This window comes from Syzygium oleosum, unplaced genomic scaffold, assembly GCF_021117445.2.
Source record: "Syzygium oleosum isolate NSW1041296 unplaced genomic scaffold, Sole_v2.1 Sole_v2.31, whole genome shotgun sequence".
Classification (NCBI taxonomy): domain Eukaryota; kingdom Viridiplantae; phylum Streptophyta; class Magnoliopsida; order Myrtales; family Myrtaceae; genus Syzygium; species Syzygium oleosum.
Window position 1 is genome coordinate 294,074 of NW_026607515.1, and position 18,511 is coordinate 312,584.

At 38.4% G+C, this 18,511-nt stretch overlaps 2 protein-coding genes and 1 pseudogene across 3 annotated transcripts in view; all 3 read right to left on the reverse strand.

Moving 5' to 3' along the window:
- The window catches only part of LOC115686110 (rust resistance kinase Lr10-like), an 81,048-nt gene that overhangs the window by 37,357 nt on the left and 25,180 nt on the right, over positions 1-18,511 (reverse strand). The window lies entirely within an intron of this gene.
- On the reverse strand, positions 2,734-5,084 carry LOC130135345 (LEAF RUST 10 DISEASE-RESISTANCE LOCUS RECEPTOR-LIKE PROTEIN KINASE-like 2.1; annotated as a pseudogene).
- Positions 12,362-15,974, reverse strand: LOC115686109 (uncharacterized). 2 transcript variants are annotated; one of them, XM_056304271.1, is made up of 2 exons: positions 15,490-15,974; positions 12,362-12,494 (listed from the first exon to the last, which is right to left on the reverse strand). In XM_056304271.1, the coding sequence occupies exons 1-2, from the start codon at positions 15,887-15,889 to the stop codon at positions 12,490-12,492; spliced, it is 405 nt and encodes a 134-aa protein (XP_056160246.1). In that variant the 5' UTR covers positions 15,890-15,974; the 3' UTR covers positions 12,362-12,489. The 2 variants fall into 2 exon arrangements, 1 of the variants encoding a protein (XP_056160246.1); XR_008814764.1 differs by lacking the exon at positions 12,362-12,494 and adding an exon at positions 12,749-14,212.

Sequence of the window (18,511 nt, forward strand, 5' to 3'; positions counted from 1 at the left end):
AATGCAATTCTCATTGTAAGCAAACCTTTTAAAGACGGAGATTTCTTGATTGCTAGTATCTTAGTAAGATTGTAGTGATAGATTTGTCAACCTTTAAACTTTGTGCCCTGAGTGGTGCAAATTAACTATCCCTCAAAACCAAACATTCTATAACGGATGTAGAAACCATTATAGTAACGTCTAGAAGGAGTCGCTAGCATTGGTCGCTCCTCATGGTCCTTTTACTTATTAAAAAGTAACCTTATAACAAATCATTTCGACCAAAAAAAAAAATAACAAAAAACAAATCATTTCGTCCACGAATTCCTCCTTTTAAAAAAAAAGTCATACAGAATCTGCCGGTGAACCAAATATAGGGCATCAGTACTGCATGCTGGGAACGCTCTGGAATAGAACAGAACATCAATATCTAGTATTCGAAATCTGCATGCTCCAGGGAAATCCCAAAGCAAAAGCGTGACTGTTTTTGATTCCGCGAATCATATTGCTGAAAGTTTGCAAGATCCATTTGAGGTCTTTTGCTTGGTATTTGACAGTAGGAGTACCAAATCCAGATACATATCAGGACATGATATTTACATAGTTGGGCTTGCTAGGGGCATAATAGAATCCCGGTTCAAGGATCGTCACTAGTAGTCATTGCATAAGCATGTTCCATCCATAAAATGGTGGAACCGGTTTGCATCCCTTACGACTATAGATCTTCCGGTGGGCATGGAGATATACTTGATCCCAGAATGACAATCTCCGCAAATGCGAAGATTCTTAAACACTCTGAGCGTCTTCCATGTGGCCCAACCGAGAATACATGCTAATAAGAGAATTACCCCCGCAAGTATCACCAGCAAAGCCCAATTTTATAGCTAGCGTGTATATTTATATCCCCATATTTACAACACAAGTACTTCCACAAGCCTTGAGATCACTAGCAAATGCGAAATGGTTAGGCCTCACTGGACATTTTTCCCGAAAAGAGTTTGATACTCCTCATTCTCTTCCGTTTGCGGATATCCCGTGATTATCGCTGTCTAAGAAATCACGTTATGATCTTGCATTCGGATCAAACACCTTTCATGAATCATGAAGCGATCCACTAGCTACACGCTTCACATACATGTCCCCCAAGCTACATCCAACACAGACATCTGAAGCCAATCCAGACCGTATAACCCAGGAATGCAATTGCACCCCCAGCGGTTGTAATTCCAACTTCGAACATGCCGACAAAACAGCTTTGAGCGTAAATCTATTAGCCACAGTCCCACTCACAAGCGTATCCAGAACCAAATCAACAGCTTTCTTTGGACAACCCAACTGAGTACATCTTGTCATCATCAGAGTCCTAGCAACCACATTCCTTTCGGGCATTTTCTGGAACATCTTACGAGCTGAAACAAAATCAGCACTACCCTTTGCAAACATGTCAATTAATGCACACCCAACATACATATCAGAATCAACATAACCACTTTTGATTATAAACCCAAAAATTGCATCACCAACTGATGCATTCTCCAGAACCATACAAGCCTGAATAACCGCCGCAAAACAATAATCATTAGGGAAAAAACCATCTTCAAGCATATGAACGAAAGTTTCGACCGCTTCAAACTCCATGTGATTATTGGGATAGTGAGAGATCATGGAACTCCAAGAAACCAAGTCCCTTTATTACCCATGTCCATAAATATCCTCTCCGCCTCGGCCCAGTCAATGGATTTCGAGTAGAGACTTGTGTGCGCGTTGAGAATCACCGAGTCGGACTCGAGCTGGGAAGGAGAGAGGTTGATATTGGCCGGTGGAGAGAAGGCAGAGACTCATCGTTCCATAACAAGAGCACACTCGGGAAACAAGAAATGTAAAATGGATAGCCATTAACAAACGCTAAAATCGTTTGTTTTGTCGATCCTGCAAATTTAGTTTATCCCTATCAAAAGCATGACTACTGGGTGTTTTTAATTTGTTTAAAATGCAATCTACTCTATCTTCAAAAAGTGCAAATTAATCGTGAAAACTATCGAATTTGTTTTTTATTGGTCCGGTTTGGGTCTCATTAATGGCGCTCAATGGCTCACGTTCCATTTTTATGACTCCCCTCTGATGCAATCCAAGCAGAACAAGATACGTTATGCGTGATTCACCTGTTGCATTTTATTCCAAAGCAACATGTCATCAATGTTGGAGGATGCAATAGAGTGAAACTATATATGAAGTACAATAACACAACAGTAACTTAAGAGCTAGGAGAAGAAGACACAAAAAGAAAAATCACTGGCAAGCTAAACTAGCTCAGCCCCCTTCCAACATAATACTATATTGTGGGGAACAAAACTTTTCCTATCAAACTGTGCATGGTCCTCTAAACATCATTGCTATCTCCAAATGGAAAACTAGCGGAAATTATGGGAGCGCTCGATGAAGTTGCAAATGTTTCTAATTCCATCTCGGCTTTGTCATTGTCAACTGGCTCATCTGGTGGGTAAATAAGCGGTTTTGGAGGCATTTGAATACTACCCATATCTCCTTCAAGCATTTGCAAGACTTTGTTCATTGGAGGCCGATGGTCAGGGATTAATTGTATACACCAAAGCGCAACTAATATCATCTTTTTTATCACCTCCCTTTCCTCTTCTACAACTTCTTCCATTTCAACACTTTCTCCTTCATTGACTCGTTCATACACCCATAGCGGAAAATAAATTTGGCTTGAGCGTTCCGCATTTGTATTTACATTTTTCCTTCGACCTGCCATTTCCATGAGCAACATCCCAAAGCTATAGACATCTGCTTTATAAGATACACCACCGATGTTTTTGTAGAACAACTCAGGCGCCATATATCCCAAGGTTCCTCTTGCAGCAGTCAATGAAACTATGCTATGATCCGTGGGATAAAGTTTCGCGAGTCCAAAGTCAGAAACTTTGGGAGTGAACTTCTTGTCTAAAAGGATGTTATGGGGCTTGATATCAAAGTGTAGTATTTGCATGTCACACCCCCGATGTAAGTATTCGATCCCCCTCGCCACCCCATGAGCGATCTCATATATTTTCTTGTAATCAAGAAACTTATCACCTTCCTCGGCAAAAATGTGCTTGTCCAAAGATCCATTTGACATGAGATCATACACGAGAGCTTGTTTCGAGCCTTCAAAGCAAAAACCGATGAGTTGCACTACATTAACATGGTGAATTCTTCCAATAGTGGCCACTTCACTAATAAAATCTTGGCCATGGGCCTTGGACTTCAAAATCTTAATGGCCACTTCATTGCCGCTTCGGAGCATTCCTTTGTACACAGAACCATACCCGCCTTCACCAAGTTTATACTTGAAATTTTTGGTGATCTTCTTAAGATTCGAGTAAGAGTACCTTATTGGCAAAAAGTTGTTGTGAGCTTGCAAATATTCTTCGATGTCCTTGTCCATTGCCAAGTGCCTTCTTCTGTACTTGTAGATTAGAAATATCGCGACAAATGGTGTTCCGATCACGAATTTTACTATACAGAAATTCACTGAGGAAAAATTTTGATATGTTAGAATAAGTAATTTTTTAATTACTTTAAAAACAAATCATTGCGGCTTATCTAATAGTGTCGTAATATCCAAAGTTGTCCAATATGCAATATCATCTAGGAAACCTGTGGAAGGAATGAATGGTGTGAAAATGGATAGAAGGAAAAGAAGTTTGGCTGACAAAACTTTCGAGGAAACAAAGTGGTATCATTACTTTGTCAATGTTGAATTTTGTCCAATAGAATATGAGAAATGCGATGCGTGCATTCGCAAATAAACAGAAAAAATAAGCTTCGTTTCTTATATACGTAAATGATACAAAAAACTCATTTTGCTTTGTTTGCAATCAACAAATATAAAGAAATAATGATTTTTTTATTTAATAATTTTGTTCCTCCTATCAATATATCAATATAATTCACAATAATACTTTTTTATTTTTTACAACGAGAGTTCTAGCCCTTCTGTGGAAGGAATTATAACCTAGCGTGTAGCTCATGATGGGTTGTTTTGGTTGACTTCTCCAATCACTTTTTTATTCTTTCGCAAATCTTGCAACTCATACTGTTTGATTTCAATATGATTTTAATTTTCTTGGATTTTAATTAGTTCTTTCATTATACAGTTTTGAAGAGAAAGCAACAAGTGAAAGAGTACAGAATCATGCAAAACTCCGGTAAAATTTCATTGCCAACCAATGCTTACCGCCGGAGTAGATGTAGTTGGACCCGCAAACATGACCTCCGTAGTAGATGAAAAAGAGATAAACTGAGCAAAAGAAAGCTGTCTTCCTTGGATTAAAGTAGAGACCAAATCCATCGGCCATGATGTTATGGATTAGCTCGTAGTTGTAGGAGCTAATATTAATCGGCTTAGAAGGCCCAAAATCATCCGATACCCACGTCCACCTGCTAATGGTGCAAACATCCCTAACATCCGATGCTTTTGGATTGACCAAAGCATACAAGTTGTAATTCGATGATGTGTTGGAAGAATATGACCCCTCAATACATGGACCAGTAGGAATGTAGGATGGAGAACTAACCTGCTTCGAGCAGTTCACAATGACCAATGCAAGATGGTTGTGGATCGAGTATGGTTTATTTGGATTGATATAGTTCGCGAGGTTATACAGCACCCATGAATGACGAGGGAGAGACGAGCAGTTATTCTTTTGCAGCCCATCGTCGACCAATCTGATTTGGCTAGCGGAATAATCGATAGACTGCACACAGAATCGACTATCACTGAAGTACAGAATAGTATGATTATCTTCACAAACCAGCTCATTCTTCCGGTTGCCACATCCCTTTGGATCACTCTTCAATCGAAACGGGTAACTTATATTGTGAATGTCCCCACAGGATGAAGCGACGCACCGCGGATTAATTCGAAAGGCATTGCTAGTCATCGCTTGCAATAGAACAAGAAGGAGCTGCAACACTAGATAGATATTCATGGAGCTAAGAGCATTAAACATGTCTCTGTTCGTCTTTGGGCAAAGAGAAATCGGTAAAGAATTGCTCGGTGTATATATGAAAAGATTGAAAGAAGATTGGATCAACCTTGTTTGATTGGAGACTAGGAGTCGCCTTGTCTTATAGAAAAGACCAAGTCAGTCAACGGAACAAATGCGTTCCATTTGGCCGGCCCGGTAGCCAACCCGGATTGAGACCCCACTTTAATCACCTTCGTAGAAATTCGGAACATCGTTTTATACATTTGATCTCTCTTTCTCCACGTAATTGTTGGTTCCGCATCCATTAACAAACAAATCCATCTCTCTCTCTCCCCCATCACCCCCATCATCTTTGTTTTTTCTTCTTCGTTTGTTTCCTCCTCCCTTCTTCTTCTTTTCCAACTTCCTTCTTCACCGTACGAGCCACGATCATAGGAAAATTGCCGTATAGTTTCGAGGAACAAGATCATACTAGCTTGCCATGAAACTTCTCCTCCTCCATGTCACGACGGTTCTGATGCAGGACCATGAAACCTTGTTATGTAAGTCAACTCTTTATGTTCTTTTGAATGCAACTACAGCTCCGCTGCTCGTTAGATAAGTCCAACAATTCATTCTTGTCTGCAATGATTTTTTATGTCTTTTCAACGCTCAAATTACGATACAATAATCTGCAGAAACTATAAATTTCATAGATTGAAATCCAATGAGAATTCGCAAAGGACTCATTAAATGGGCATGAGATGATTCACACCCCATATTTTATCCGGATATATCAAGAAAGTTACACGGTTATTTTTAAACATTTACCGAGGAGCGGGACATGATCTTTTGGTCCTATATTAATGCTTTGTTCGGGAGAGGGAGGAAAGAGGAAAAAGGAGGTGGTTGAAGAAAATTTTTCATTTTTCCTCCAATTCACTCTCGCAGAAAATTTACAATTTTCAAAATTAGTTTTTCTCTGTGTCACCACATGATACATCAATTTTAATGCAGTACAATGAAACCATGGTGGCATGTATCGAAATAATTTGTTCTTATTTCTTCTCCAATAACATGTATTCATAGAATGTAGAAAGCAATGCAAGATTACCAAACAAAGGAAAATACTTAAACAAATGCAATCGAATGACATTATGACGCGCTAAGAATATCAATGTCCAGACCTGGATATGATGAGTTTGCATAACTCATGATCAATGCAATCTCGAATAGAGGATTTCTTACCTTGCCATAGTTATGTTCCTCCATCAAAGCAGTATAGCTACTTCATTTTAAGGTGTTTTGCAATTCGCTATTTCAAAGCCTAACATGTCAAGATTCGCGTGAGTTGTATTAGAAAAATCCCACATTGGAGAATTGTTGTGGTGTTGAGCAGTTAATATATCCTAGTTGGCCGATAATTCATTGGTTTAAACTTTTAAATGAAGGTGGGTCCAACTAGATATATTGACGGGCTTGGACTTGGACTCCCTTTTGGTGATCTCCCCTAATAAAAGGTATCGGGCTTTTACTGTATGCTCTCAACAAATGGTGTCAAAGGCGATAGTTGATAGGAATCAGGCTTTTGCTGTATACTCCCAACAAATGGTATTAGAGGCGATGGTTGATAGGAATCTGTTGATTGGTGGCTTACTCCCAATACGTATCGATGTTTGGTATAGATCTCCGGAAGGCAGGCCCGATGGCAGACTTTTGGTGATCTCCCCTGGCGAAAGGTATCGGGCTTATGCTGCGTGCTCTCAACAAATGGTATCAGAAAAATATATGAATTGAGGGGGAGCAGATCTAACACTGTATTCACACGTGAGGGCTGCTCCCAACACTAACACTGTGCTCACACGTAAGGAGGAGATTGTTGAGATTTATGTGTGAGTTGTGTTAGAGAAGTACCACATTGGAGAATTGACGTGGTGTTGAGTAATTAATATATCATATATCCTAGTTGGCCCATAATTCATTGATTTAAGCTTTTGAGTGAAAGTGGGTATTGACGGGCTAGGACTTGGGCTTCCTTTTTGTAATCTCTCCTGGCGAAAGGTATTGGACTTTTGCTGCGTGCTCCCAACATAACATGTGTTGAGTTGCATAGGAGAAAGAATGAAGTCGCCAATAGCATCTATAATGCGTAAATGCCACGTCTTTGCAGATCTCTTTACGGTAATTTATCCTCGGTTTGTGAGGTGACAACTGGTAATATGCGTGGACAAATACGCATTACTGTTAATGTGTTCTTCACCCCCAATATAATATGCCCACGTCGACCTACTAATGGACCAAAATCCCAAACAGCCGATGTTGTTGGATTGAGCAAAGCACACAAGTTCCAATTCAATGATGTGTTGGAAGAATACGACCCCTCAATGCATGGACCGGTGGCAATGTATAATGGAGAACTAGCGGGTTTTGAGCAGTTCACGATGACTAATGTACCTTCGCTGTACATGTAGTATAGGTTGTATGGATTGGACAAGTTTTTGAAGTTATACAGCACCCATGAATGATGGGGAGAGACGAGCGGTTGTCCTTTTGCATCCCATAATCGACCAATTCGATATGGTGGTTGGAATAATTGATAGTGGAAGTGTAGAATAGTGCGATTATCTTCACAATTCCAAAGACGACGATAGCGGCATTAGTGCGACATCCGAACTTCCAAATTCTCTTTTCCTGATTTCCGTCGTCGAGCGTCCTAATCCATCAGGGTCCGTACATTCTTTTGGTCGTACAAAGTTTAGGATATCACATGGTCATACACCAAAAACGAAAAATAAATTTGGGCTGAGTGTTCCACATTAGCATTTACATTCTTCCTTCTACTTGCCATTTTCATGAGCAACATCCCAAAGCTATAGACGTTTGATTTATAAGATACGCTACCAATGTTTTTGTAGAACAACTTGATCGCCATATACCCCAGGGTTCTTCTTATGGCAATCAATGAGACTATGCTATTATCAGTGGGATAAAGTTTCGCTAGTCCAAAGTCAGAAACTTTCGGAGTGAAATTCTTGTCTCAAATAATGTTGGGAGGCTTGACATCAAAGTGTAGTATTTAAATGTTGCACCCCTGATGTAAATATTCAATCCCCCTCGCCATTCCAAGAGTAATCTCATATATTTTCATGTAACCAAGAAACTTATCACCTTCCTCCATGAAGATGTGTTTATCCAAGGATCCATTTGACATGAGATCATACACGAGAGCCTGATTCGAGCCTTCAAAGCAAAAACCGATGATTTGCACTATATTAACATGGTAAATTCTTCCAATAATAGCCACGTATTGATAAAATCATGGCCATGGGCCTTGGATTGCTTTAAAATCTTGATGGCCATTTCATTGCCACTTCCAAGCATTTCTTGTACATGTAACCATACCTCCCTTCACCTATTGTGTGCTTAAAATTTCTGGCAATCTTCTTATATTTGAGTAAGAGGACCTTATGGACAAAAAGTTGTTATAAGCTTGCAAAAATTCTTCGATGTTCTTGTCCATTGCTAAGTGCCTTCTTCTGTACTTGTAGATTAGAAATATCGCGACAAATGGTGTCTTGCTTACGAACTTTGCTTCATGGAAAAGCAATGAGGAAAACTTTGATAGGTTAGAATAGGTTTATTTTTTAATTATTTTAAGAACAAAACATTTCTGCATGAGTTGTTCAAAATTGACACGAGGATATCGCCAAAATTGACAGTGTCATTATTTCTATAGATGGATTTGACAATGTAGTTTGTAGGATTATTTCACACGCTAGCTCAAGTTTTGATTCACCAGTCTTTCGGGTCACTCTTCCATCGAAAGGGATAGCTTATCTTGTGAACTTCACCGCAAGAGAAGCAAAACAAGGTCATTCATTCTAAGCATTACGTGTCCCTAGTAGCACAACAAGAAAGACCAATGACACGAGGTACACAAGTGTGGAATTGAGATGAAAAATCATGTCCCTCTCAACCTGTGAGTAATGGAAATTGATATGTGGTGGAGGATCAACAAGGATCAAATGTATTTGTAATAATGGCAAATGAGAGAGATCATGAATATGAAGGCTTGGGGTCATCTGTTGAAAAGGCCATGTCAACCAATAAAACAAAGTCAATCAAGTCGAGAATGTTACAAGAGTAGCGAGCAGGACTCAACTTCATCACCATTTCTTTCTAGCAAGAAAACATCACAACTGACAATTCATATATTTAGCCGACCAACGATCTTTATTTCATATTTTTGGAAATTTTCCTTAGGTAAGTAAGTTATTTCAAGTTCCTGGAGGTACTTATGATGTTAATGAGTTTTCTAATTTATAATGTGACTGGAAATCCATCTTAAAATTCGATTGCAGACTTTGAATCAAAGTGAATCTATGTGAGTTAAGAATCGAATGCATCCCTATAATTAAGGATTGCATAAATTCAGTTCAAAGGAAAAAAAAATGTCTATTCGTAAGTTTACACAAAGAACTATCCCCTAATCAGGTGATGGGAGGAGGGTGCAACCTGAAAGCACAGCCCTTATTTTAAAGACTAGACCATAAACGTTAAGTGAAGCGATTGTCGATCCCGTGCTCTTTCATTCGTTGCAGGACAAATACTAGACTCCTCGGAAGCACGACTCTGTAGAGGATTCACGTCCGACTTTGTTTATTTTGGGGTGCTTTTCTTCGCTCAACTCATGACTCTTAATGGAACGCTTAAAGATATAAAACTAAACATGATTTTCAATTAGAACATTAAAAAAATTGAGAACGCATCGCTTTTGTTTATACCTTCCTGTCAAAAGTTAAAAGTACTACTCAAATTATTTAAGAAAAATTTTGAAAAAAATATAGGCAAATTTACATGTCAATGTTTGTATGTGATGACAATTTATGTATTTAGAGTTAAAGAAACTAAAACTGTGGACGCCGTAAAATTAAACTAAGCAAAATGTAAAAAGTGTAATAGTAGTCTCCGCATTGTAATTATCTTATGGCCAAACCAAGGAAGCGCAAGCTATATACTTTCTTGTGCGATACAGGATGTGAGTAGCTGATGAAAACACCGTTGGCCATCGCATCGTGGAGCTGCTCGTATGGTGAAAGCATATGATCAAAACATGCCCATGTCGTCATGGGTGATGGTGCAAGATTCCTCAATAACCAACGCGTTTTCATCCATCACAGTCCTTTAATGCCCACTCATTTTAGATTATTTTAGACGATAAGTCCAAGGAGTATGCTCCACGATATATAAAGGAGAAAGCAACAGGTCTTGAGCACTTCACAAAGACCATTGATTTACCAAAAACATGATAACCCTCATAACTGAAGTTAGAGTTCGTCGATGAATAGCTAGGGAGGAATGAGTAATTATCCTTTTGCAATCCCATGTCAAACACAAGGATGTCGCCAGAATTGACGGTGTCATTATTTCTATAGATGGATTTGACAATGTAGTTTGTAGGATTATTTCACACGCTAGCTCAAGTCTTGATTCACCACACCCATTCGGGTCACTCTTCCATCGAAAGGGATAGCTTATCTTGTGAACTTCACTGCAAGAGAAGCGGAACAGTGCCATCCATTATGGTCATTATGTGTCCCTAGTAGCACGTTAAGAAAGACCAATGACATGAGGTACACAAGTGTGGAATTGAGAGGAAAAATTATGTCCCTGTCAACCTGTGGGCAATGGAAATTTGGGGCTTGATATGCGGTGGAGGATCAACAAGGATCAAATGTATATGTGATAATGGTGAATGAGAGAGATGATGAATATGAAGGCTTGGGGTCATCTATTGAAAAGCCCATGTCAACCAATAAAACAAAGTCGAGAATGTTACAGGAGTAGCCAGTAGGACCCAATGTCATATCATTTCTTTCTGGCAAGAAAACATCACAATTGACAACTCATATATTAAGCCGACCAACAATATTTATTTCATATTTTTGGAAATTTTCCTTAGGTAAGTAAGTTATTTCAAGTTCCCGGAGATACTTATGCTGTTAATGAGTTTTCTAATTTCTAATGTGACAAGAAATCCGTCTTAAGATTCGATTGCATACTTTGAATCAAAGTGAATCTATGTGAGTTAAGAATCGAATGCATCCCGATAATTAAGGATTGCATAAATTCAGTTCAAAGGAAAAAAAATGTTAAGAATCGAAAGAATTATCCTCTCTATTCTATTTTTATTGAAGAAAATTCTCTAGAAGTCGCTAGATTAAAATATTTGAATTTTATAGTTCCCTCACTATCTTTGAAGAGAATCTTATAGTGTGTTCAACGGTTTGGCATAATTAGAAGACTTTGAAGTCACCAATAACAAAAGGTCCCATGGTTCATTGAGAAAATACAAGTTCAAATTTTTTTTCACTCGAGAATTGAGAATAAAGTGGCACTATATGGAGTGTATATTAGTCATTAATAAGTTCAAGAAAATACAAGTTCAATTCGGAATTTTGTAGATTTTTGTTCTCGATTCTTTGTAGTAACCTAAATAAGTATTGGGACAAGAGAATACTTGATGACGGTTAAAATTATGTAAAATCTTAAAATTTATATTTTAGCTAGAACTTCTCCACTATAATTAAGGGTGGCTTCCTCATATTAAATTTTTCTAAAAGATATAACTAAACAATATATATTAAATTGTGTTAATTAGAAATCACAATTTCTTACATGAAATACGAAGAAATAGATAATACAATGTCAGTACATATAAGATGAGATGAGATTATTTGATCAGTTTACCTCTTTGCCGGGAAATTTGTCCAAAAAGTCTTAAACATATTACACTTTTGCCAATTCAGTTCTAAACTTTTCAATTTTTCCAATTAAGTTCATCTGGCAAATTTTGATCGAAATTCGTTGATGTGGAGCTAGCCGTCTTATATGACATGACCGATGCTGACGTTGACAATTTTTAATAATATTATAATATAAGATGAGATGAGATGAGATTATCTTATCAGTTTACATCTTTGCCCACTAAATACAACAGCTATGATCTACCTTAGAAACTTACAGGGATTTTGATAGAAGTTTTTCAAAAGAAAAAGTTTGAGCATCAAACTGAAGATGATGACGTTTCAATAAGGTGCACCGAAATTCTACAAGCCCTGTCAATTATAATCATGTGATAATTTTTAAGAGGAAATTATAGTTTTTGGGTCTTGTTACTTGTCCGTAGCCTCATGTAAATTTTAAAATGGAATATGAGTTCTTTTAAATATAAATTTCATAGAATTTTTCCATCTAGGACCTTCACTTTTTCCATTTTGATACCAGTCACATAGACAGATGGTGTCTAATTTGTAAAACTTAGACACATATTTTCTCTGAAAATGAATTCATAATTTGAAACCAGCATTTTTTTATATCAACAAATCATACGCCGATAGTAGCCCGTTAAGTAGAAAGAACACATGTTATTATCAGCTTATTGATTGAAATTGCTCTAAATCACATAATGAGGAAGGAAAATTATTGATGTCTGCCACCTTCCCTCACCGTTTTTGTCCTTGCTCTCTTACCAATTTGTTTATCCTGTTGAAGGAGGATGCAAGAGAGTAAAACCATATGAAATACAAGGACACGACATTAACCTAAGAGCTAGAAGAAAACAATCTTGATAGTAATCACTGTTGGAGTTAAACTAGCTCAAGTCCCTCCTAACATAATACTAGATTGCGGGGACATATAACAAGTACACAAGGTTTTCCAATCAAACCGAGGATGGTTTTCTAAACATCATTGCCATCTTCAAATGGAAAACTAGCAGAAATTGTTGGAGCGCTTAGGCTCCATTTGATTCACAGAAAATGAATTATTTGGAAAACATCTTCCACAAAACAATGGCTTGTATTGTTTATAAAAATGAATGAATGATAAATATTTATATTGTCCACAAAAATGTTTAGAAATAAATTATTTTCAATAATGAAATTATTTTTTATTGACTAATTATTTTAAACCATACAAGCGATCATTTTTAAGGAGATGTTTTCGAATCATTTATTTTCCGCGAAACAAATGAAGGTTTAATGAAGTTGAGAATGTTTTCAGTTCCATCTCGGCTTTGTCATTGTTCACCGGCTGCTCCCGTGGGTAAATAAGCAGTTTCGGAGGCATTTGAAGTTTACTAATATCTCCTTCGAGCATTTCTAGGACTTTGCTCATTGAAGGCCAATCGCTACAGTTTAATTGTATTCACCAAAGTGCAACTAGTGTCATCTTTTTTTATCACCTTCCTTTCCTCTTCTACAACTTCTTCCATTTCAACTCTTTTTCCTTTTTTGACTTGGTCGTACACCAACAACGAAAAATAAATTTGGGCTAAGGTTCCACATTAGCATTTACATTCTTCCTTCTACCTGCCATTTCCATAAGCAACATCCCAAAGTTATAGACATTTGATTTATGAGATACACCACCAATGTTTTTGTAGAACAACTTGGTTGCCATATACCCCAAGGTTCTTCTTGTGGCAGTCAATGAGACTATGCTATATTAAGTGGGATAAAGTTTCGCTAGTCCAAAGTCAGAAACTTTCGAAGTGAAATTCTTGTCTCAAAGAATGTTGGGAGGCTTGACATCCAAGTGTAGTATTTAAATGTCACATGCCCAATGTAAGTATTCAATCCCCTCGCCATTCCAAGAGCAATCTCATATATTTTCATGTAACCAAGGAACTTACCACCTTCCTCCGTGAAGATGTGCTTATCCAAGGATCCATTTGACATGAGATCATACACGAGAGCCTGGTTCAAGCCTTCAAAGCAAAAACCGATGTGTTGCACTATATTAACATGGTAAATTCTTCCAATAGTAGCCACTTTACCGATAAAATCTTGGCCATGGGCCTTGGACTGCTTTAAAATCTTGATGGCCATTTCGTTGCCACTTCCAAGCATTTCTTGTACATGTAACCATACCTCCCTTCCTCTAGTGTGTGCTTAAAATTTCTGGCGATCTTGTTATATTTGAGTAAGAGGACCTTATGGGCAAAAAGTTGTTATGAGCTTGCAAAAATTCTTCGATGTTCTTGTCCATTGCTAAGTGCCTTCTTCTATACTTGTAGATTAGAAATATCGCGACAAATGGTGCCCTACTTACGAACTTTGCTACACGGAAAAGCAATGAGGAAAACTTTGATAGGTTAGAATAGTTTTATTTTTTAATTATTTTAAGAACAAAACATTTCTGCATGCCAACTAGAAATATAAAATCTGAAGTTGTCCAAAATGCAATATCATCTAGGACACCTGCGGAAGGAATGAAAGATGTGAAAAGGAATTGAAGGAAAAGAAGTATGGAAAACAAAACTCACGAGGAAACAGAGTGGTAGCAAGCTACTTTGTACAAGTTTTGTTCAAAAGAACAAAAGTAGTGGCATGAGTGCATTTGCAAGTAAATGGGAATAATAAGCTTCGTTTATGATAGACGATGTAAGAAACTCCTTTAGCTTTGTTAGTAGTCAACATATATAGAGAACCAGTGATTTTCATCATGAAAAAATAATTTTGTTCCTACCATAGCGACCCTCCTGCAAAGTCTCTGTAATTTGGCGCGACGATTCAGTGACAGTCCGCGAGGCAACCAGCATGTTACACCTCAGCGATAGCGATGGTGCAGCGATAATAGTGATCGTGAATGACGAGGATTCAACAAAGGCAGTGAGAAGGGGATGATTACATCTTCATGGGGGTAAGCAAGCACCAGCAGAAGCATGAATGCCATCGTAGCTCTCATCTAATTTGGAATAGACAAACTGAATCCATCTTCTCTTGAACTGTACACAATTAGAAACCAAACTACTAAACCCTTCAGGAACATCACCACATAACATGCTTGCTCTCTTGTAAAGCAGTGACTTGCAAACTGAGCAAACCTATGAGCTCAAGCGGCAACTCGCCAGACAAATTCTACTTGCTAGAACCACGGGCAGTTAGCTTAAAAAGAAGATCACCCAAAGCAACTGGAATTGGCTCTAAGAATCTATTTCCACTGAAGTCCAAAATTAATCAAGATGCTCATCTCTGTTATTTACTCCGGCAAACTACCAATGAAGCTATTGATTCTAAAATTCAAAGCTTCAAGTCCCCATGAGATTAGTGATACTTGCAGGAACTAAACTTGAGAAACAGATTATCTCCAAGAGACAAAAAAAAACTCTCAAATTTCTGAATTCACTGACGAATTAAGAAACCTTCCCAGCAAGTCCATTCCCTTCGAGATAAAGCATTTGCAAAGAACTACAGTTTCGGATCTCACCAGAAATGGGCTCCACTAAAAGAGTTGATCCTCATACTCAGGTCCTTCATTCTACGTGTTCCGAGTGAAGCTATTCCTCTGAGGCGTATCATCAAACACTCACCGTGCATTATCCGTTTGGCCTCATTGGATCAATAATAGCTAAGAAAGCTTCCTTATACCTCATAACAGAGAGAACCAAAACCAATGTATCCCCATGAAGGAGGCATATAGATTCCTATCACTCGGGGTACGTAGACGTACCCTGATTCAATCAATAGAGTCGTACCTGTTTTGAGTGTACACGCCGCTTCATTTGCCACGCTACTAACTTCCACCTGAAGGTTTGATGAGGTCGGGACCATCGCGACGTACCGATTCGGGGAGCCATGCGGAAACGCACGTCGCTGATGGAGCCTTGCGCGCGGATAAGAATCGAGAAATCGTCGATGGTAAGGATCATCGAGCTTTTGAAGATTCGCCAGTTCAGGTTTACTTGATCTTTTTCGCCAACGCCAGAACCAGAAGGCCGAATCCCGCTGGTACAGAGCCGCAATGCCACGTCGCCCAACATCAGGCGCGTGAGAGGCGAAGGAGAATAGGAGACGGTCGTGCGATGAAGCCTTTGAAGCGGTGCGCGACGACGATTCCGTAATCAAACATATGTCAGGATGAGTTAATTGCGGCATCGTTGGTGACTGAAGATACTATTGGTCTTGGTGGTGCGATGAGCGGGAGCCGCGGATCATCAATTCCTACTGTTGAGCTGGAGTGCTTCGTCTATGGAGGTTGTGCTTGCCGTGAAGAAGAAGATGACTACATTAAAAAGAAAACTTCAGTGCTGTAACTGAAATCCAGATTCGAGAGTGTTGTATCCGTTGAATCAAGATGGCCTTGGAGATGGTGGTGGATTGTCGTCGTTGTCTGGGCTACTGTGCTTGATGGGCTTAACGGAATTGGACTACGCCGATTGAGCGCTGTATTTGTGAATTTAGGCCACGATCCGTCCTCTTGATTTTCAGCCATGATAAAATTGAATAGGATAGAATATATGAATTCCATATATTTTTCTATATCCTATCAATTGTGATTGATGGGCTGGATTGCGTTAAGCCAAAATGGAATGAATGTGTCCGGACTCCTTAGATGGATCTTTTATTGATCATTACTTGTTTTTTTTATTGTTTTTGTTTTTCTATTCTCTATTCTATATTTATTTATTAATTTTTTTAAAAAGGCATATTCGATTGATTTGTAAAAATTCAGGTATAAACACTTATTATTGATACATGAATACCATTTTTCAAGGAATTGTCAGAAGAATGTCTCTTGAATTATTAGTTAAGTGACTAATTAAGGAACAAATTAAGAAAATAAGAAAATCTAAAGTCTATGCCAACAAAAAAAAGTAATCATGTGTCTGCCCACACTAACAGTCCCTTTCTTTTGACATTGGGAGTTCTAGCCCTTCTATGGAAAGAAGATACAATCTAGGCTCATGTATGTCTACAGTTGAAGATGGATCTGTTTGGGGATGATTTCTACGGTCTTCTTTTCTTTTTCTTTTTTCAGTTTCTTCCAACTCATACAATTTGGTTTTCATATGTAATATGCGAAGCTCCCAAAACCTTTCAAGCACACAAATGCTGACGTGTACTAACGCGTATAATTTGTCATTATTTTCATGGATTAAAATATTTCTGTCATTTTTTAGTTTTGAAGAGAGAGCAGTTTGAGAAAGGTCACAAAATGGAAGATCCCAATGTGAACCGATTCAATTTCTTGTATTCTAAATGTACATATTTATACACCATTCACAATTACTCCTATAGTTATGGCAAGTACAACCGAAAAATTGAATAAAATAGCTCATAGGATAAGAATGCAATGGTAGCATATGATCACGCTAAGATCGCGCTAAGAATATGATCACGCTAAGACTCCCTCTTAAGCTGGCTTGTGCAGGTTATCAACGCCCAACTTGGAAAATAGCCGCATGTACTGATCTCGGCCTAGTGATTTGGTAAACACGTCAACTAGTTGTGACTCTGTACCAGTCCTCAATGGAGCAATGAGGCTGGCTTGTATATTTTCGCGAATGAGATGGCAATCAATTTCAATGTATTTCGTTCGCTCGTGAAAATCTGGGTTGGCAGCAATGTGGAGGCAGCCTGGTTATCACAGTGTAAAAAAACTATGGCTTGAAGAGGCATGCCAATGTCTTGTAAGAGGTATGATAACAAGGTAATTTCACATGTAGTTACTGCCATTGCACGATATATCGCTTCAGCGAAAGAGCGTGAGACTCTACTTTGTTTCTTGATTTTCCAAGAAATGGGGCTATCACCCAATAAAATGCAATATCCAGTTGTTGAATAGAGCGAGACATGGGGCAACTAGCCCAATTTGAGTCACAATAAGCCATGAGTTAGAGTTCATTTTCAGCTGAGTAGAAGAGCCTTTGGCCTATAGTGGCCTTCAGATATCATAGGAGATGGTGTGCTACATCCAAATGTGGTTGGCGTGGTGCATGTAAAAATTGACTCAGGATGTTGACGCTATGAGCAATATTTAGCCTAGTAATAGTCAAATAAATGAATCGACCAATCAAGCATCAATAGAGGGACAAATCCTCCAATAGAGTGCATGTATCGATGCTCAATTTTATATTTTGTTCCATAGGAGTATCAGCTGCCGGGCCCCACTAAAACAACAAACTTCTAGAATATCTAGGATATATTTTCGCTAGCATAAATTAAGACTAGAGCGGGATCGAGCCACCTCAATACCCAAAACATATTTTAGAGGCCCGAGATCCTTAATGTGGAATTTATTGTGTAACATAGTCTTCACTGAATCAATCAAAGAAGCATTAGTACCAATAATGACTAGATCATCTACATATAGTACCACAAAAACATAGTCATTGCCATTGTGTAAGACAAAGAGGGAATGATCGGCCTCAAAATGTGTGAAACCGAAGTCACATAAGGCAATAGAAAACTTGGAATACCATTGGCGAGATGTTTGTTTCAAGCCATATAGAGATTTGTGAAGTCGGCACACAAGATTCTCCCCCTTACGCCAAAAACCAGAGGAAAGTTTCATATAGACTTCCTCATCCAAGTTGGCATGTAAGAAGACGTTGTTAACATCCATTTGTTCAAGAGGTTATCCCTTAGCTGTGGCAACGGCCAAGAGTACACAAACTATAACCAATTTGGCAACAGGCACAAAGGTATCATGATAGTCTTTCCCTTCAACCTAGGTATAGCCTTTGGCGACTAAGCGGGCCTTATACCGTTCAATAC